This window comes from Poecilia reticulata, chromosome 18, assembly GCF_904066995.2.
Source record: "Poecilia reticulata chromosome 18, P_reticulata-male-v2, whole genome shotgun sequence".
Taxonomy (NCBI): domain Eukaryota; kingdom Metazoa; phylum Chordata; class Actinopteri; order Cyprinodontiformes; family Poeciliidae; genus Poecilia; species Poecilia reticulata.
In genome coordinates this window covers 6436082-6456824 of record NC_088847.1, presented here as the reverse complement: position 1 = coordinate 6456824, position 20743 = coordinate 6436082, and the positions used below count along the sequence as shown (strand labels likewise).

The following is a 20743-nucleotide window of genomic DNA, read 5'->3' as shown; positions in this document are numbered from 1 at the left end:
CTTCATTCTAGTTTATTAGAATGAAATGCAGATGTATAATTCTGAAATGGAGGAACAATTAAATAGTCAACTGAACATTTTAATTTTGAGAGTTTTGTGGATGCCTTCAATCTCCTTTAAAATCCAGTGCAACATTTAGACCAGTGTTTCTCAACCCTGGTCCTCACTGCCCCCCTGTACTGCATGTTTTAGGTATTTCCCTTCTGCCACACACCTGAATTGTATCTCTGGGTGATTAAGAGGCTTCTGCAGTACTTGATGGTTATGCAATCATTTGAATCAGCTGTTCTGGAAAGGAGGCTCATCTAAAACATGCAGAGGAGGGGGGTGGTGAGGACCAGGGTTGAGAAACACTGATTTACACTTACAAAATGGAGCCAATCTGTGTGTAATTAAATCTCTCAGCTGCTTGGTGAAGATGTGTGAAAGAAGCGTAATTGTTTTATGGATGCACCTTCCCCATGTTGAGAGTTGGTGGTGGCAGCATCATGCTCTGGGTTTTTTTTGTATATTTTCTTGCAAATTAAAGTTGGTCACAGCTGATGGGAAAAATGGCTGAAAACTCACACACACACACACACACACACATAAAACTAGGACAATCTTGCAAGTAAACATGTTCTGAAGCTGCAAGTGACTTAGGGCTAGCATCTAGTGGAAAATTAGCTTAACACCAGAGCTAAAACGGGATTGTTTTAGAGATTATTTTGCAAATAACAATAAGCAATAACCACCTTGACACGCAAACTGGCAATTCTCATTGGAGTATACAGTAATGGCTGATAAGGAGGCAAATAAACGCCACCTTTGACGTTTTCACTTTTTAATTCAAACTCTTTGCCCTTTTCGTGGCACTTCACAGCTATGCAATATTTATCATTCTGACAAACGATAAAAGACAAACCCACGCGGCAGACGATAAGCCACGCCCCCTACAGGTGATTCTCTTTAAAACCGCCGCGAGCTCTCCACAGCTGAGTGGGCGTGGTGACTCGCTCACAGTCAGCCCATTGTTTACCGTCATGCAGCTAAAACGTTATACTGTCTTCAGACTGTAATGTGACTCCTGTTTGGGTCCACCTCATTATTTTTGGTCCAATCGGTTTGTCTCCTTCATTTGCTCGGCGAGGATGGAAAAGGAAGTGAAGGGCTGAGCTGGGAAAGTTCAACAACTGGTTCGTGTTGTTTTGTTTTTGTTTTATTGACTTATTGTCTGACTGCACGGCTTACGCAGGCTCTTTTCGCTCTGTTTTGTGTCTATGTTGCCCCGCATTCCGTTGGATGTCATGTAAAGGTCGCTGCGAAAGCAGGTTGCGGATTTAAAAGAAGAAAAGGTGACGTTGTATACAGTTTAAAAAGCTGTTTCCTTTTTGTTTTCATTAGCAGAAAGTTGCAACGTGACATCATCAGTCAGCTAGACTGTTGGCCTCTACGTCACGCTCCTCACGAAACTTTCACAGGCAGTTTCTGTTTCTAGTTTTAAATGTAATAAGTCTGAGTGCATGTAAATGTGTCTGTCATGAACAGGAAGCCGGAAGGACAAACTGTATTTGCTGTAGTGATTTATTTTGAGCCCATCGTGCCAGGCTTACAGCTCTAGGCAGGTAGAAAAAAAAATGGCAAAAACGCCACTGGAGTATTGAGTTACCTCCGTTTTAATATTTTAAAATGTTATCAGACAAAAAGGTACAGCTATATGCAAATCCTGATATTTTAAAACCTAAAATGGAAAACGAAAAATGTCAATGAATGGCAAAATAACACATTTCAAGCACAAGAAACAAACTTCTAAATCAATTTCCTTTAACTACAATATCTATCTACTCATTTGAGCAAACTGTAGGTGTCTGTACCTGCTGTATTTTTCCATAACATGTTTGCTCTTGATTCAGTGAAGTAACTTACAGCAGGTAGATTAGCCCGACAGTTTACTTTCTTCAAATAAGTCAAGTGATACCTCCTGCTAACATTATTCAAGTAAGAGTAAAATCTACACCTAAAAGTAAAATGTTCAAGTAAATGTAACTGGTTACTACTCACCTCTGCTTACAGCACCATGAACATGTTCAGAAGAGACAAGGGGTCACCTGCCCAGACTCCTGTGGTTCCTCCAAGACCCACCAAAGAGGTCAGAAAATGCAGGGCAATAACTTATGTGCTTGTTCTTGCATGAAACAATCGGGCGTAACATTATGACTACTACGTAATGGTGCCAGGAAGGGCTGCAAAGATCCCGGAAGGTGTGGTGTGGTATTTGACCTCGGTTAGCAGATCCTTTTAAGCTGATGTTGCATGATCAACAAAACCCTTCTATTTTCTTTTTTTACTTTAAATTTTATGTTGTGTTCTTTCATTCATGTGCCATTCTACATTTATTCTCAGATTTGTGATTCTTTCCATGAAGGGTATAACTGGTTGATTGGATAGCAGCATCTGAATTTCCTACCCGAACTTTCCTTAAATCATCCATCATATGGTTTCTGATTTCTTGCTTACACCCCATAGTGCATCCTGGTACTTTGTGTTCCCTAGCAACACACATGAACCTCACCATCCACATGCCCTAAAGCAAATGTGGGTCATCAGATCAGGCTACTTTTATCTGTTGCCCATTGTTGGCACCGTTGGAGAGGAGAGGAAGGTTTAGCATAGGTACCCTGACTTGTCTGTAAAGTATTGTGACACCTTTTTATCAAACCCAGGATTAGCTTCTCACCATATGACTTGTAACAATAACTTCCTGACGAAGCCTGACAGGCTTTTTATGCATTACTAGGAGCTGGACAACCCCGTCAAACACGGCCTCAAAACGGAGGATCCTGAATCAAATGCAGCCCTAAAGGTAAATGTTCAAACTTGATTGTAAATATGATATCAGTGAACTTACAACCCTTATTTCTTCTAGGAAAACACAAATGATCTTGACCCAAAGACAAACGTGCGATATCATTCATCTGTTAGCCTCTAATTGAGGATCGGTAAGCTCTGTTTGCTTTAATTCATGAAGGTTTTGTTGTGTTTCCTTTGGGAGCAGCAGAAGGCAGGAGTGATGGGGGTTGTGCAGAAGGTCAGTCCCTTCAAGTCATCGCTACAGGTAGAAAAACAAAGGTTTCATTTAATGAGTAACCAATAGCTCTCTGGCTTGCATAACTTTGACTTGTTTCTTCTACTTAGGCGACCTCTTCGTCTTTGAATGTCAGCCAAACTTCTTCCTCTGAATCGTCAGAACAGGCAACAGACTCCACACAGGTAAGTGAGGATTGTTTTGTTTGTCTCGCTGAATGGCAGGAGGATCTATGTTCCTCATGAACGCAGGCTACTAACTCGGTCAGGTTCATTTCAATTCAAATCAATATCAGAAAACTGGAGATCTTATCATTGTGTCACCAATAAGCCTCTTCTAATTGAACCTTTTCAGAAATGGGTGACTAAAAAATAAATAGGATTTGCACTAACTAGGTATCTTTTGGAAGAATGTCTCGACTCCAACTTCCTTGAGATGGAACAATACTGTCATAAGACTGGCATAAAGAAAAGGCACAAAACGGATGAAAAAATCCTAACCTGTAAAATAATATACTGACTTGTGATTTAGTGAAATGGCATGGATGCAATTTTTAATTTACAAATAGGTGGATCCTGGAAAATATTGAACTTATACTTTAACAAACTGCCAGCTCTATTTTTTTGTTGTTGTTCATTTATTTTCATTCTATTTTCATTTAGCAATGTGGATATATCATTTCAATAGTTGGGGTGTCATTTTACTTATTTTCTTAATTAAAGAAATTGAGCACTAGGGGTGGACAACATGAACTTAAATGTGTTAACACAATATTATGAGGGATTTATTGTGATAATAATGTGCAACATTGCAACCAATAACTGCTTTGCAGGCAGGGATGAAATTGACTTTCATCCCTGTATCTCAGCCTATGGTAGTTCCTTGTTGCCAAGATTTGAATGGTTGCACAGTCCTGGTGGATGACCCATTTACCTTTTTTATATATATATATATATATATATATATATATATATATGTGTGTGTGTGTGTGTATTTTGTTTTTCTCAAAGCAATCCATTTTTATGTAAAACACAATGGCACACACAGTATATCCTGCACTGTCTTGGTTTTTGAAAAATGTGTATTTAAATTCCATGTTTATAAAAAAAAAACAATGACAAGGCAGATTGTTACTTGCTTCATAATTTTAAGACTTCAAGGTTTCCTAGTTTAAAATATATTTGACCTTTCTAAATAGACGTCACCTGTCCTCAGTTTTCTAGTTGAGAACAAAAATGTATGCGCCAGAGGTTAAGTGTTATACAACACAGCTTGTTGGGCCAATCAGAACAGCTTTGTGTGTGAAGTTTCATGGTAGATGGGGAAATGCCCATGTCACTTCTGTTCCAGAACCCTGGGATGCTAAAAGGAGTCGTGCAGAAAGTGAACCCGTTCAAGTCCACCTCCCAGGTAACTACAGTCCTGTCTTTCTGATCTGTGTCAGACAGCAAAGTTTCCACTGAGCTTGCTCTCTCACACAGGGGCCTAAAACTCCACCCTCAGGCTCACTTGAAAAAGAAAGGAGCCCAGACTCATCTCAGGTAGGGAAGTTACTGAAACTTAACCCAAAGTCCTTTGTTTCAGGTCTTTGTTTCTTTTCCCACATCCTATTTCCCACATCCTATTTAGAATCACACCCATTTCTAACTCTGGCTGGGAGCTATAGCTTTTCTTTTGTTCCTTTTGAACAGCTTTATTTCTTTCAAAAGAGATGTTATGCCCTATTTGTTCCTCCTGCATATTAACCAGTGAGACGTTTGGGAGCTTACTTTTCCTTAAACAGTCTGGTCCAAATAAGACTAAAGGTCTAACTCAATAAACATATAGTTCACCCTTCTTGTAAAACCAAATGTCAATGTTGGTTTTTAATAATGTTTTGTTAAATAGTGCTTTTATTGGATAAAATTCGCTGTTGGAGCCAAACAACTTCCGCCTTCTTTGTATTTGACTGGGAGACGTCACAGTAGATATGAGTCTACAGAGTGGAGTCCACCATGCAAAGTACAATTATTTGTGATTTTAAAACTCTGTTTTATAGCAAGTTGTGTCCTATTCTCAATAACTAAGGTTTAATACAATGCCTGCCCACCCTCTGCTTCAACTCTTCTGGGAAAGTTTAAGGTTGAGTTTCATTAGTATTCTGACTCTTTCTTTCAGAATCAGATATGTGTGATCAGACACTGATGCTGGATGAGAAAGACTGCCTTGCATTATCAGCTCCAATTCATCCGGAAAGGTGTTCTATTGGATTGAGATCTGGGCTGTATAGGGGTCAGTCAGGTTCTTCCACACCAGACTCACTCATCCATGTCTTCGTAAACATGGCGTTGTGAACTGGATTCCAGTCACGTAGGAACAGAGTCTCTAGCCTCAAGCTGTTCTGAAAAAATGAATTGTTTAAAGAGACAGGTGCATGTTACCGTGTGTCTTACATGTTTGGCACTGCAAATGTTGAAGAAGGTGCTGTTGTCGAAGGAGGTCAACATTAACCTTCTCGGGCTACATGCAAAACGTTGTGTGTGTTGAAAAACCAAACTAGTAATGCACATCACCCTGTTTTGCAGGGTAGTCTGTGTTCACCTTGTTTACCCTGTAAACTAAGTGGAAATATCTGGCTGTAGAGATGTATTTGATAAACAGACAGGAAGGCTCTTCAGTGTCTGAGTAAAACCTGTTAGAGGCCTAAAAAAACTTGACTAGGGACAAGGTCCACTTTCTAGGACGACCATAAACGGCTCAGCAGATATCTCCCATCCCTCCACTCTCACTGAGAAAACCATCGATAATTTGTATTTTGTGCTTATAAAGTTGCAAAATGTAGAACGATTCAAGAGATAAAACCAGTTTTAGAAGTCATCGTTAAAGGCCAAAATTAAAAACGAATGCCTACTGAGTCGGTGAATAAGTCTTACCATGATCACACTGCGTGGTTTCACTGAAATGTGCAACTTCCAGTTATTAAATTTCTTGGAATTCATTTGAGGTTACTGATAAATTAAACTAAATGTAAAGGCGGATGGGCGACTAATTCTGCCCCAGGTTGCATGGCTCTGCCTAAATTATTGGCAAATCAAAGCAGCTGACTGAGACATTTTGAAACTTGATGTTGCCTAAACAAAGTGCTGATTGTGTCGAGCTAATAAAATATCTCCAACAGATGCTGCTTTCTTGATGATGAGATTCCTGGAAGATGTTGGCTAGTTTGTCTTTGGCTGCTCTGTTTGTGTTGCAGAGCCCTGGTATGTTCAAAGGAGCCATACAGAAAGTGAATCCCTTCAAGGCTTCAGCACAGGTATTGACTAGTTCAGTTTGTTTGCATCCTGGAAAGATGTTCATGTTTCTACTCTTTCTAGATACACTTGTACCTTGTCTGATAACTTCTAAATTGAACTTGTCTATCATTTTGTCATTCAGTGTTTTGTTTTCGCCCCCTTTTATTCACAAACCTGCAGCCCATTAGTGTAGGTGCTCCTCAGGGCTGTTCCATTTATTTCACTTTCTTTATGAGTAACTCTTGAGAAGCAGTACGAAGGATATTGGTAGCATAGTATGTTTGTGTTCACTTAGTCTTATTTTGAAATGTTCATGTTGACGTCCTGTGCTCCTGTTTACAACAGAGTTTATAGGTTTTAGACTTAATGTTTTGACTTGTATTAAAACGGTTTTATTCTGCCAGGCTGTTCTCTACAGTCTACCTAGGTAGGGGATGTCGGTTTGCATCTGTGAGGTGCATTGGCAACCTGTCGGATGAAGTGAAATCTAAACTGGCTCATAAGGTTTATATAGCCATGGAAGTGAGTGGTGTGTGTGTGTGTGTGTGTGTGTGTGTGTGTGTGTGTGTGTGTGTGTGTGTGTGTGCGCGCGTGTGTGTAAACTGAAAGTAGGAATTCTTACAAAATTTCTTTCAGCCACTTATTTAGTGATTTATGGAGTTCACAATTCCTACCTGAGCTGTAAACCTCTCTAGTTGGTTACAGTGGACTGTATTTGGTGGAATCGCAGTAAAGAGGGCTGAACTTTTTTTTTTTTTTTTGTGAAACCATGAATCCCTTTCCTAAAATTTCACATCTATGCAGTGCTTTGTGCTGACCTATCACCTAAACCCAATAAAATCTATTAAACTGTGTCTTTTCCACATCACAAATGTGGACAAAGTTCAGTGGTGAAAACACTTTTGCTAGCGTAACAGCTAGAAATTTCTCATCTTGACTGAAACCAAGATTTCTGTGAGGCATTTGCACTAAAGTACCTAATTTCTTTTCTCATTTGTGTTTAAAGCCCAAAAGCGATGCTCAAGGTGACCCTGCAAACACACAGGAGTCTGACAGACACCTTCAAGACAAACGGGTAAGCTGCATTCTCTCCCGTCTTTTCCAGATAACCCGTTTGTGCTGAGGTTCGATCCTAATCTGGTTCTAATGCTTCATCACTTAGAATCCAGGCGTGATGTCAAGCATGTTTCAGAAAGTCAACCCATTCAAATCCTCCCAGCCTAAGGTATTTTTTTTAAAAGTCCTGATATGTAGTGTCTGGCTGTCTAGGAAACCCAGGGGGACATTTGGAAACTTGTTTACACACAATTTCTCCACATGCTTTGTTTGCTTTTCTCTGGCTTTCATTTCAGCCCCTTCAGGACACTCGGTCTCTACGCAGTGACAACTCCTCTTCCTCTGGAAGTCTAACGGACAACAATGTGCCAGAGAAGCAGGTTGGTGCAAAGAACTAAGGTTTATTTAGATCTGCACCTTAAATACACATATTTCCTGGCATAAAAGTGACGCAAACGGGCTGAACTAGAGGGTTAGACAAAACTCTAAAATGGCAAATCTTCTCTATAAAAGTTCATTGGGAGAAAACTTCTGTTCTGATTTACATAGAGCGTCACACTATTGGTGTAATACTTGTAGTTACCACAAGATGGCGGACAATGTAATGATTTCAAACTACGACTTGTTGAAACTGCCTGGATGTATTTACAGGTGCAAATCAATGAACTGAAATATAATTGAAAATTTCAGTCATTCAACTTTAAATGTGGACCTCATCATTTAGACATTAAGTGTTTGTTTCTGTTAATCTTGATTATTATGGCTTACAGTTAATGAAAACCCAAAATTCAGATATTCAGGAAGTTTCAATAATACAGAAAACTAATAAAAACCTAAAACAATGAAATGAAGATGCTCTGTTGTTTGATTAGATTTAAGCCATAATCATAACAATATAGGAATAAATACTTAAAAAGTCCCTATGTAATCACACCATATAAGTTTAATTTATTTGAATTTTGTTATTAAGAATACTCTACTGGGTGTGCTGTGATGGCGCAGGGGTTAAGCACAGTCCACATATGGAGGCCTCAGTCCTCGACGTGGCCGTCGCAGGTTCGATTCCCAGCCTGGCGACCTTTGCTGCATGTCTTCCACTTCTCTCATTACCCACTTTCCTGTCAACTAACTATCAAATAAAGGCCAGTAGAGCCGATAAAACCTTTTAAAAAGAATATTCTACCTTGTGCTTTTATAACATATTAATGTGTATCTGTAACCTGGTGACTATAGTCGAGGCATATTAGGGGGAAACTAATAAGTTGGGTTTCGACTTTGACGAGTATTATCAGTGTCATTCTTGGCATAACCACTAGGTGGTGCCAAAGGACGTGATTTTAAAACTTGGGAGAAGATCTGTTTCTTTTATGCAGTATCTTTTTATGTTTTTATTGTAGAATCCCGGGATGTTTAAAGGGATGATGCAGGAAGTAAACCCCTTCAAGTCACGCACACAGGTAAAGATTTAATCAACTTCACATCAGAAGAACCCGTTTTCACAAGCTATAAACCTGACATTTTTAACCTTATTGAACTTTTCACTGACTTGTTGATACAGGTAACATATGACTCTTGTGAGAATGACTCATCTGTTCCTTCTAATGTGACTGAGGTAAGTATAGCGGAGAAAGCAACAAATAACATTTAACTTAGTATAAAAGGTTCAGCAGTCATGAGCTGTTTTGTTATGACCTCATGAAGCTCTTTAACGCATTAAGTTTTCTTTGTGTGTCATTGTTGGAAAGTTGAATCCACGTACAGGTGCACCTCAAAGAATTTGTCTGTCGTCAAAGTTCAGTATTTTTTATTGTTGCTTCATAAAGTGAAGCTGGTGTATAGAGTTATTAAACATGGTGTAAAAATGTAAAGCCTTTTTTTTTTTTTTATAATTTTGATTATGGTGTGAAGTTAATGAAAATCAGGAATTATTAATCAAATTTAAATTTCCCAGAAAAGTTTCAATAAAAAAAAGCTTTAAACAGAAATATTAAGCCTCTAAAAAGGTGATTTTTGTGCACTTAATACGTGATTAAGGGCTCCTTTTGCAATAAATTACTTTATCAATGTGGCGTTGCATTAAGGCAATCAGCCTGTGGCGATGCTGAGATGGAATAAAGGCCAAAGGTGCTTTGATAGGTCATCTTCATTTTTGGTCTGGTGTTTCTCATCGTCTTCTGAAGGCCAGGTCACATTGTGTGCCAATTCAGAACAGTTATTGGATCTGCTTTTGACACCTTTGGCAGTCTGGACGGGTGCCAATTCCTGCTGGAAAGCTAAGATTTTACAGCATGAGGAAACACAAAAAGGCTTTAAAACTTCCTGGGAGACGGCTGTGTTTGCTGTACATTTCAGAAAACCCAGTGAACCAACACCAGCAGATACTATCACTGACTGTGGAAACTTCACACTGGACCTCAAGCAAAGTGGATTTTCCATAACTCTTCACTCTTCCTCTCAGCTTTGTGATAATGTTTACCAAACAAAATAGAAACTTTAAGTTCATCTGAATAGATAACTTTGAATGATTGAGCAACAGTAGTTTTTTTTTTTTCTTTCTCCTCAGCCCAAGTAAGACACCAGTAGCCCTGCTCGACTGATGCGGTGACCGCATCCTCAGTCCACTCCTTCTGAAGTTGCCCCAGATTCTTGATTACTAATGCTTGTTCACATTTCTGACCATAAGTCTCACTTCCATTCAACGCTCGGTGAATGTTTGGATCTTGCAGATTGAATGCGCCCCTCTTTTGCCATGTCTGTTTGTGACTTACCTTCCTTTGTGGAGGGCGTCTATGGCTGTCTTCAGGACATCTGTCCAGTCAGCAGTCTTCCCGTTTATCATGTACCCCATAATATGACCATAACATTGACTCATTCACTGCAAAAACACAAAATCTTACTGAGTATTTTTGGTCTAGTTTCTAGTGAAATATCTTATCACACTTGAAATGAGACAAAACTAACTTGCTAGTAACTTTTCAGCAAGATATAGGAACTTGTTTTAAGTCATTGATTCCTTAGTATTGATGGTAAAGTACTAGCTATAAGTGAAATAATCTGCCAGTGGAACTAGTACTTTTTCATCAATATGAAGAATTGTTGACTTAATAAAAGCTTCTATATCCTGCTGAAAAGTCACTTAGTAGTTAATGGTGTCTCATTTTGAGTAGACTAAGATATTTGCACTTGAAACTAAATCATTAATACTTTACCTTTTGGTGGCTTTGAAATTGGCTATTATATGAGACACCAAATTTTGGATTTCCATCATCCTGTAAGCTATAATAAAGGCTTTAAATATTTCACTAAACATATTGAATCCAGATGCAACACATATTTGCTTTCTGAAAGGAGAGAGCTGACTTTTTTTGAGCTGTACCTGTATACCAAAAATGGCTTTCATTTACTACATTAGAATCCCCTCCATCGATATTGTGTGTAGTTTGTTCTGTTTAACTAATGGAGCTGATGTTGACTCAGTATTTCACTCTGACTCATCAGGTCGAGCGAGCTGTACACAGTGAGAACTCCAGCAGCTCTGAAAGTCTGGACGACAGCGCTATAGAGAGACATGTAAGTTATGACGTACATGTTCGTTATAGTGGGTGACTTGTCATCCGTCATAGATTCAGATGTAAAAATAGAAGTCTGATGTCTCGCTACAACAATGCTAAGCATGTGACTGGGTAAAAATCACATGGTGGTGGTGTTGACTTACTGGAAGCAATGTTATTTGATAGTGGTGTATTTTTTTTTTTTTTTTATCAGTTTTTGACAAGAGTGTGTAGATATCTCCTCAGTCTTTTGGGGAAAATAGTTTCCCTTTGATAGAATGTTCATTCCCTCAGGTAACTCAATGATGCCTTTGCCTGAGTTGATTTATATCGGGTGTTTTTGACTCGAGGTCTAGAGTTGAAGGTCCCTTATTTAGAGAATACAATAAAATCAATTACAAAAAAAAATCATTGTATATATACTTATTTTAAATTGACCCGAGTTACAAACTAATCCATTGCCCTCTCCAGACTATTTGGTACACAGACGCCGACACCACGCCTGAGGTGGGAAACCAGCCAACAGAGATCTCAAGGAAAAAGACTGAGGTTGGTCACCATAAACATCACCCAATCTTTATGAAAACCCCAGTTTTTGTAATGGTGGTATTTGTTTTTTTTTTCCTACCATGTCGTTCTCTTTAGATTATCTGGAAAAACATCTTAACACTGGGAATAATAATAATAGGATATGTTTCATGTCATTTCAAGATTAACACAGCAGTGGGGACTGTTTGGATTTTGTCAAGCTGAATCTTCACTGCCATTATTAACACTCACTGGACGCACCGCAGCACAGGACCTAGTTGTGAAAGTAACATTTGAATGTGTCTTTGTCTTTCAGACTTTCATTATCAAAAGAATTCTTCCCAAATCGTTTTTTGGGTCTGGATCCAAGGTAAAGTTGATGTGTATAAATTTCTGGCCACCTTAGCAACATTTTAGAAACTTTAAACAAACAAATCAACATTGAAGTTGGGAAACAAATCTTCCAGTGGAACTAGTATTTTTTCTTTAAGAAATAATTTATTTAAAACAAGCTGCTATATCTTACTGAAAAGTTACTTGGAAGTTGGAAAAAAAGACAACAAAACATATTTGCACTAGAAACTTGACCAAAATGACTTGATAAGATTTTATTTTTGCAGTACGCAATATTCTGGGTTTCCTTTAAATAGAAACTTTTTAAACTACTTTGATTACTAAAACGTACTGTACTGTTTTTTTTTTTTTTTTGTAAATTGCCACAAAAAGACATGTAAATAAACAAAAGTCAACTGAATTCTAAATGCATAAATAAGGAGAAAACTTTCTGGAATAAAGACTCTCCAAGATCAGATTAGGACAGGAAAGTAGATCAATACGTTTACATTTAGGTTGCTATTAACAGGGCGAACCCTGCAATCATCTGATAAGAGCTGACATGATAACATAACATGAGTTCACTATAGAGGCAATTTTACTAAGATATGTCATTTCTGAATTTGACATTTGAATCTTTTTGATGCCGTCTGTGATTTTTATTTTATTTTAATTTTTTTAAGTTAACTAAAATACGTTATCCTTGCTGTAGGAGGACATCGAGGTTCAAACACTACAGCTGGCTGAAGTACCAGTACCTGGTGAAGGAACACAACTGGACCCTCTGGATGTACGCCTGTTTCTTTTGATCTACGCTTAATGAATTATATTTGAGTAGCCAGACGCATCCTGAAAAACAAAAACAAAAAAATGTATTTGCAGGATGAGGAAGGCCTCCTCTCATGGTGGAAAACTGCTGAAGGTAACTTTGCTCTCAGTAGTTTTTGTTCACTGCAGCTGAAACTTTATAAAGGTAACTTTTTTTTTGTCTTCTCTGACTCCAAGGATGGGATGAGTGGAATGAAGCGAACCAGAATGATGATGCTGAAGAGTATGTAAAACAAATGAGCATGTTGGATTTTTCTTTGAGCTTATGATTTAAAATGAAGAGCAAGAAATTGCTAATTTAAGACGATACTTGTTTGAACTGCGATTTAAATTTTCTCATTGTATGGTTTCTTCTATAGCTGTGTCTATTGCTTTATTTTTCTAATCATCTCCATTGATGATCATACATTTCAAATTAGGCATCTGTTTATATGGAGAGTCCCAATCCAGTGTGTGTGTGTGTCAGAGCTGTATTTAGTACCTTTGCTTGGAACATAATGACACTTAATTTCATTTGATGCATGTGAAAGGGGACAGTTTAATTAAACACATGACAATTCATGAGCTATAAAATGTCAGCTAGCCAAAAGGCTATTTGTAGTCTCATGGCCAGGTAAAAAAAAATACAAGAATGAATAAGATGCTGTAAATAGTTGAGATTAGACTTAAAAAAACCAACAACCTAACCCTCTACGAAGGTAAGGACACATAACTCCAGACAATATGATACGAATAAACAGTACAGCACAACATCATGTTGACCAGTGTTTCTCTCCCACAATGAGAAACACCTTATAGTGACTAATGGTCACTATAAAGATGGGAAACCACTAAAAACTTTGAAGTATTACATTATTTTGATTAAACAAATCCACAGAATGCTGTGGCAAAGCTGATTCTTGGCATCCATTAGCATATCCTTAAATTCAACCATACAAAACTTAAGAAATAGTCATAATATGCATATTTGTAGTTGCCATTTTTTTAACCTTTTTTTTCGTTCTGTTGTGTTGATTAGAGTGGTGGAACAAGCCGCCGACCGAGTCTTCATGGCCGCGCGCCTTTTCGTTCGCTTTTTCAACCAGCGCGGCGCCTCCCTCCAGCAGCGAATCCTGGAGCTCCTCTCCTTGGCCGACTTGGCAGACAACTTCCACAAGAAGACGGTGACGGCCAGCGTGGGCGGCGGGGTGGCCAGCGTCGCCGGGTCAGTCACCACCATCACCGGGCTCATTCTGGCGCCCTTCACGGCGGGGACGTCGCTCATCGTCACAGCGGTGGGCATCGGCATCGCCACGGCGGGCGGCGTGACGTCTGCCTCGGCCAACATCACGGACACGTTGCATTCAAAGACCGACCGCAAGAAGGTGGAGAAGATGATCCAAGACTACCAGGATGAAATTAAGGACATCAAGGACTGCTTGGAGTTCTTACAGGTCAGAATGTGCACACATTCTAGACGTTGGAGTAGATTAGAATGAGTATTGGGGCCATCCTGGATAAAGAGTAAATTCCCACCCAAAAAAATACTCAAGATTTTCTAGAAAAAAACTCGGAACATTTCCAAAAGCTGAAAATGTTAAACTTTTTTAAATTAAGAACTTTTTTTTTTAAGTCAAAAATGTTCAACTTTTGAAACTCAGACATTTCCAAGTTTTTCCTAGAATTTCTTCTTTTTTTTTGGCAGAAATTAAAAAACATTTTTCTTGTTTTAAAAGTTGATCATTTTTAACTTTTGAAAAATGTTCTTAATTAAAACAGTTCACTTTCATCTTGTGTTCTGAGTTTTTTTTCTAGAAAATTTGAGATCTCTACATTCAAGGTTTTTTTTTGGCGTAAATGTACTTTATTTTGACACACAGTTGCCCAAGTACATTAGTTTTTATTTTTGTGTGATTTCTTGGTGTCGGTTGTTTAGAAATGTGTGTCAGATGCTGATTCCTTAAAGCTTAACTTGCCATCTTCTTAGGAAGGGATGGAGACGCTCGAGGAGTGGAACTTCGAGAAGTACGCCGAGAGCATCTCAAAGAAGCACCTGAACCAGAACGTCAAACATGTAATGAAGGAGGGCGGTCGGGCTGGGAAGGCTTTGGTCATCAACACAGAGAGCCTGATCAGCACCGTCCAGGTTCTGAACGTCGCCGGCGGCGCTGCTAAAGCCGCGCAGGTGATGAGCGTCACCACAGGGGTCATGTCGGGCCTCTTCCTGGCCCTGGACGTGTTCTTCCTGGCGAAGGATTCCATGGAGCTGAAAAAGGGCGCCAAGACCGAGTTCGCCGCTAAGATCCGAGAGGTGTGCAAGGACCTGCAGGACGGGTTGCTGGAGCTAAACCGAATCAAAGAAGAGCTGCAAAAAACTATGGATGGGATAGAGGTGGAGGTTGAGGAGGAGGATGAGGAGATGTTGAAGTCTGACCTGAAGAAGTTTATTGAACTTGAAGATTGAGGGGTGGTGGCTGCGTATTTAAAATGAAGCATCCCAGTTTTAAGAAGACAGAGAAACTAAAATGGTTTTGGTAGTTTTTTTTTTTCCTGTCGTTACTGATAAGATGTTACTTTTTTCTAAAATATTTTACTAGCTTCTTTTTAAATATACTCGACTAAAATGTTTTATTGTAATTATTCTAAATGTGTGCATTTTCCTCTTTAATCAAAGTGTTTTATTTGTATTTTGTATGTTTATTGACATAACGTGGACAGCTGGAACCAGGAAGTAGAGACACGCGGAGGCCAGTTTTGATCAGAGAATATTCCAGTAAACACTGCATGAACACCGCGTGCTCGCGCCACAATGCCAGCATGAAGGCCTGAAAAAATGTGGAAGGGCCGCCTTATCAAGGCACGTCTGGAGGGAAAAAAAATGTTGTCAGGAACCAAACCTTAACAGATGTTGCCAGCATGAACGGTAAACTGGGAACAATAGAACAAAGGAAGTTAAAATGCAGCCAATGATGACGAGCAATTACAGGCACTGAGATGTTTTGTATCGTAGCCAAAGAAAAGGAATGTTTTTAGTTGCAAAAATGTGGAAAAACAAAGTTTGCGCCCTTGTGCCAATAGCCAGGTGACACTTATCACTCAAAACATCATAAAACGGATCATTTTATAGGGAAAACCCTCACTTAAGTCCAGATGGAAGAGGAGGTGTACACTCAACAACTCCACCCAGTGTGGATGACTGACCTGGTCAAATGACTCTTCACTGTAACAGAGCAGACTTTTCTGGTTGGTGGAAAAGGAGGCTACAACTTGTCAAGTTCAAATGGAAAAGTTTAAAAATCAACACTTTGTTCCACTGAGACTGGCTGAATGTAAGCTGAGGGAAAGAGATGTGATTCTGGACTGTTAGATCTATATGGGCACTGTGAGAATTCAAACTTCTGAAAAAAATTGCACAAAAAAATCTCAGCCTCGATAATCCAGAATGTTGTTTTGTTTTTTTTATAGTTTCCTTCTCATCAAACAGAATTCAGGTATTTCCTTTAAAAGCCACTTTGGGGATTTATTTTTCTCATTCCTGTTACTCTTTCCTGTAGTTGGAGCAGACTGAGTCAGACAGTAAAACTTTGTGTTTATGTCAATCAAATATTCACACCTCAGATTATCCTTCCCAATCTCGGTGCTTACTGCAAATACCTGCAGTTCAGCTACTGTACTTAAAAAAATACAAAATCTGATCTTCGGTGGTGGCTGAGTGAAACCTCAAACTTGTGGTTGTGTTGCGGTTAAACCCCATGTAATAACTCAGAACTAAATCCAGTCTTTTATTAAGGAAACATTATTTTTCCATTTTCCTTCATCTAATCAGACTAAGATTTCAGATCAAGTTTTCATTTGCAGTGGGTTCCACTGAAAGGCTGAAAATCTGCCTTTCAGTGGAATAGAAGACAAGTTATAGTAAAAAGGAATAGAATAGAATTTATTGGAAGTTCCAGTTCCAGAAAAACTCATTTGGTACTTTTTCGGTCATGTGGGTGTGAGTAATGAAAGAATCTGCACTGACCTGTTCAAGGTGTTTACATGGCAAAGTGGACACTTCTTCATGCGAATGGCCTTTCATGTCTTAACTAAAAAATAGGAACCTCTGAACAAACTTTTTTATATAGTTTTAGACTGGTATTAATTCAATCAAATCTGCCTTTTTTTGTGTGTTGGGCACAAATTTCATTAACTTTGGAAGGCGAGTGCCCTGTAATTTAAATTACATTAAATGTGTATCTTTAGATTACTGTCATCACCGGCAATGATGACTACAGTAGGAGTTGCATAAAATACTGAAGAATCCACTTTTAATTTCATATCGTTTATTAGAGACATCATAAAGGAACTTGTTAAAATGAGTTGAATACATCTGCTACAGAGTAAAACATTTATTTAAACTCCAGTGTCATTATTTATCACTGCAAAAACAAAAAGTATTTTTGGTCTACTTTCTAGTACAAATATCTTCGTACACTTGAAATAAGACACAACAAACTTGTATAACGTTCTAAAAGTTACTTGTAAGATTATTTTTAACTAAACAAGTCCTTAATATGTATTTAAATATGTACTACTTCCACTGGCAGATTATTTCACTTATAACAAGACTGTTACAAGTGAAAAAAATCTGCCTGTGAAACTAGTTCTTTTTCATCAGTATCAATTAATTATTCACTTAAAACAAGCTCCTATATCTTGCTGAAAAGTTAATTGTAAGTTAAGTCTTGCCTTACTACAAATGTGCTATAACTAGACCAAAAACACGTGGTAAAATTTTACAATTTAAACAGTGCTTTAAAAAAATGTTCAGATTGTAGTAAGCTGATGAGAGTAAATTGTGGCCCATCAGAATAAAATTTAAAATATAAACACTAGAAGATCTTAGAGTCTAAAACACAAAAGTTTCTGAAAAATTAGATCCTAAAATCTTTAAAATTTCTTCTATTTGAAATGAAAACTGCGACAGCTTACTGTACATTTCTAAAATGGCTTCAAACAAACGGAAACATTTGGCTCTTTTACACATTTATAAGCACAGGGGCAAGACTTCTCTATACCTCAGCCACCTTGTCGGCCTGTGTATGAAAATATCTCAAAAACCTAATGTGAGCTGACTTGTCTTGACAGCAGATGTGAGTCAAACAACTGGGCCTCAACAACAGGACAATGACCCCAGTCACTGCAACAAATACTTTTGGAAAAGTTTTTTTTTTAAATGTGTGAAGAATGAAGTCAATGTTTCGGAATTACCCAAACAATATAAACATCACTCTAATCGAAGTGCCAGGTGCCCTCAAGATAGATGAGAACTGATAAAAGCAACCACCGGGCCAAGAAACGCCCCACGTTGACGTGTGAGGCAGGTAACACGATGAAGAACGAGATATGTCTGCTAAAGCAGGTTGGACTCACTGATTTATGTGATCCACATTGTTTGTCGTCAGCCTCCGACTGCTTTATTCTTTGTGTGTGCTGAAGTGAATAGTTACACTTTCCATTTGCCAAATGTCTTTAGGACAGGGTTGTGTTTTTTACCCACGGCTTTGTCAATAGTACGACCGACAAAGCAGTGCCTCAGCTCTGGACTGAGGGAGAGGACTCCGACTTTTGTGACAACCATGGAGTGATTCTGATGAGTACAATCACAAGTAACAAATGAAGGCAACATTTTGTTCTTTTTAATAACTAGACTGTATTAACAATAGGCCATATAAAGAAATAAATACTGCTTCTTAGAAAGGAAGCATAGTGTCAAACCTGATGCGTACGTAAAACTTCCAGACAAAAGTTTACTGGTTTCTTATGCATTTCAGTTTTTAAAATCAGAATGGCTTTCTTTTAAGTCAGGCTTCTTTGTTTTAACTGTTTTTATAAATAAAAGATAAAGATAAAGATGAGAGACAAGCAGACAATGCTTCTGTTATGTGTCATCGGTAACACACACAAGCTGGATCAGGAAGCCCAGTCAACCAGATCCAAAATTCAGTGTGAAACAGTGCTTGAACCATGTATGCTTTGGCCTTTCAAAAGCTGTGGTACCAGAAATTGCCCTGGCTCCGTGTCAGTCTTGGTGTTGAGGGCGTGGTGTGACTTTTTCTACTCCAAAGCCTTTAATTGTCAGTCATCACCTCTCGCCATGAATGCAGACGCAGCATTCTTTGGAATAAAGCATGCAAACAATTTACCGTGCGTGAGAGACCTGCTGGTCATAAGACTGTCATGACAACACATTTATGAAGATCGGTCAGTACGGGTTCAGAAATGTTAAACCCGTACTCGGAAATATTGCCGAGTCTTCTGTGCGCTTTGGAAAAAGATGGGGAGTTGGAGATTCTAAAAATGTCCCTCCAGAAAAGCATACACGCCTTCAATGGAGTGCTTTCAGCTGTCGCCTGTCAGTTGCAAAACAAGAGGTGCAGGGACTTTTCACGGTCCTTACTCCAAGGCAACAACAAAGGAAACAAAAGCTGCGTGAGACTCTCCATTTCGCTCCCATTGCCTCTCCTTGCATCTGTATCCCGTCTGTATCTCACAGGTACTGCGCCTGCACATAAGTGTCCTCTCCCTGCTACGACAGGACTAAATTCTTCAAAGTCTTGGATGCTCACCATGTGTAGTTTTAGGAGATTCGAGCAAAAAGGAATGGAACAAGTCCTTTTTGCTCAACATCTGGGCATCTGGAATAAGACATCTGGAACAAGTCATTTTCACAAGATAAGACATACTGTGGTCAGTACCCAGAATTCAGCCCAGACATCCTTAAAGTTCAGCTTGCATTTAGTTCAACCCTTGAAAACAAAATAGTGTATCTTCTGATAATAAGAGGAAATCAACACATTTTCTTTATTGAAATGTTTACAAAAAGAAAATCCTGAAAAGAAACTGGTATAAAAAAAAAAAAAAACACAAAAAAACCATCAATTTTATGTAAAGAAAGAGGATACGATAGAGAACATACTGCTAGCTTCAGTTTACTGAAGAGGGAGTTTTCAGTTATACATATTTAATGAATACACACAAAAGCCAGTTTTTAAGTGTTTGACCTATCGATTATCTGCCGGTCAAGGGAAAAGTGTGCAGGTTTTCTGCTGACTGATTTGCTACATTCCCCCCCCGTCCCCCCCGTCCCCCCTCAGCTGATACAAGCGTTAGCAGGATTTGATGCAGCCAACCCGGATCTGATGAAGTCATTTATGTACTTTGTATCTTAGCCAAACTGTGCTTTATGACAAGGGTGTCAACATTCTCACAGCACATCACAGAGACATGAACAAAGTGAACACATAAAGAATTGCAGGAATGTCACAAACCAATGTTTTGAAATAAAGGCAACCTGTCAGAGAGACACTCGTCTGCGTCAATGGTTGCTGTTCGGCAGGTCTGTCCAGTTTCACTAATGTTGCTTAGTTTCAAGCGCTGACATAATTTGTTACTGCTTTGACAACATGGGGGGCGCGAATGGGGTGGAGAAATAAAAACAGTCTTCATCTGCAAACAATCTGATGGAATGACCTGCAAGAATGGCAGAATTACATAAATAAGTTGGAGACAGACTGAGGAACTAGAAGTTGTTTTAGGTTCGCTATTTTATATTTGTTTAAGACGATATTCAGACCAGCCTTGTGCAAATAAGACAACAGTGTTTTTCAATCTCATGTGTCATGTTGGTGATCAAGGTAGAATTACAATGTTTGGTTGGGAGAATAAAAAAAAAGCTTAACAATGTTTTAAGGCAGGGTTGTCAAACTCATTTTTGTTTTGGGCCACATCAAGACCACGAACATCTTCAAAAGGCCAGTTAAGGCAGAATGTATTTCTAAAGTTTGTAACACTTTATTTGAAGGGGTGTGAATAAGACTGACATGACATCGTCATAACATGACATAACTCCTGTCATGAACATGAATAAGCCTTCATGAATATTTAAGACTGTTGTCATAAAACGTCATTCGGTAAATTATGACACTTTTAATACAAAGTTGACATTATTCAAAATGTCTTTGTTATGACAACCTGACATTAACCAAAAAATTATTACTGATTTAAATTTGTTAAGATTACAGAGCGTTCATTTTATAGTGTTAACACCGGTGCTGTAAGTGGTATGAAACAGTGTGATAGAACAACACAGT

General features: G+C 38.6%; 1 protein-coding gene across 7 annotated transcripts; it reads left to right on the top strand.

The window, feature by feature from the left end:
• Positions 1 to 968: 968 nt before the first annotated feature.
• Positions 969 to 19954, top strand: LOC103480346 (uncharacterized). Of its 7 annotated transcripts, none has more exons than XM_008435235.3 (23): positions 969 to 1175; positions 1295 to 1334; positions 2053 to 2128; positions 2777 to 2842; positions 2906 to 2938; positions 3035 to 3067; positions 3175 to 3249; positions 4415 to 4474; positions 4546 to 4605; positions 6297 to 6356; positions 7343 to 7411; positions 7499 to 7561; positions 7689 to 7772; positions 8790 to 8849; positions 8951 to 9004; positions 10891 to 10962; positions 11415 to 11492; positions 11788 to 11841; positions 12517 to 12594; positions 12687 to 12726; positions 12810 to 12855; positions 13651 to 14065; positions 14599 to 19954. In XM_008435235.3, exons 3-23 carry the CDS (start codon positions 2057 to 2059, stop codon positions 15073 to 15075), a joined length of 2049 nt encoding a protein of 682 aa, XP_008433457.2. In that variant the 5' UTR covers positions 969 to 1175; positions 1295 to 1334; positions 2053 to 2056; the 3' UTR covers positions 15076 to 19954. The 7 variants fall into 7 exon arrangements, with proteins under 7 accessions (XP_008433457.2, XP_017165762.1, XP_017165760.1 ...); XM_017310273.2 differs by having other exon boundaries at positions 3035 to 3094; positions 7698 to 7772; XM_017310271.2 differs by having other exon boundaries at positions 3035 to 3094.
• Positions 19955 to 20743: the final 789 nt, after the last annotated feature.

Coding starts and splice junctions, on each gene's coding strand:
- LOC103480346 (XM_017310272.2), top strand. CDS start 2,057: ATGAACATGTTCAGAAGAGACAAGGGGTCACCTGCCCAGACTCCTGTG. Junction 3,095..3,174: donor CCTTCAAGTCATCGCTACAG/GTAGAAAAACAA, acceptor TCTTCTACTTAG/GCGACCTCTTCGTCTTTGAA. Junction 6,357..7,342: donor CCTTCAAGGCTTCAGCACAG/GTATTGACTAGT, acceptor TTGTGTTTAAAG/CCCAAAAGCGATGCTCAAGG.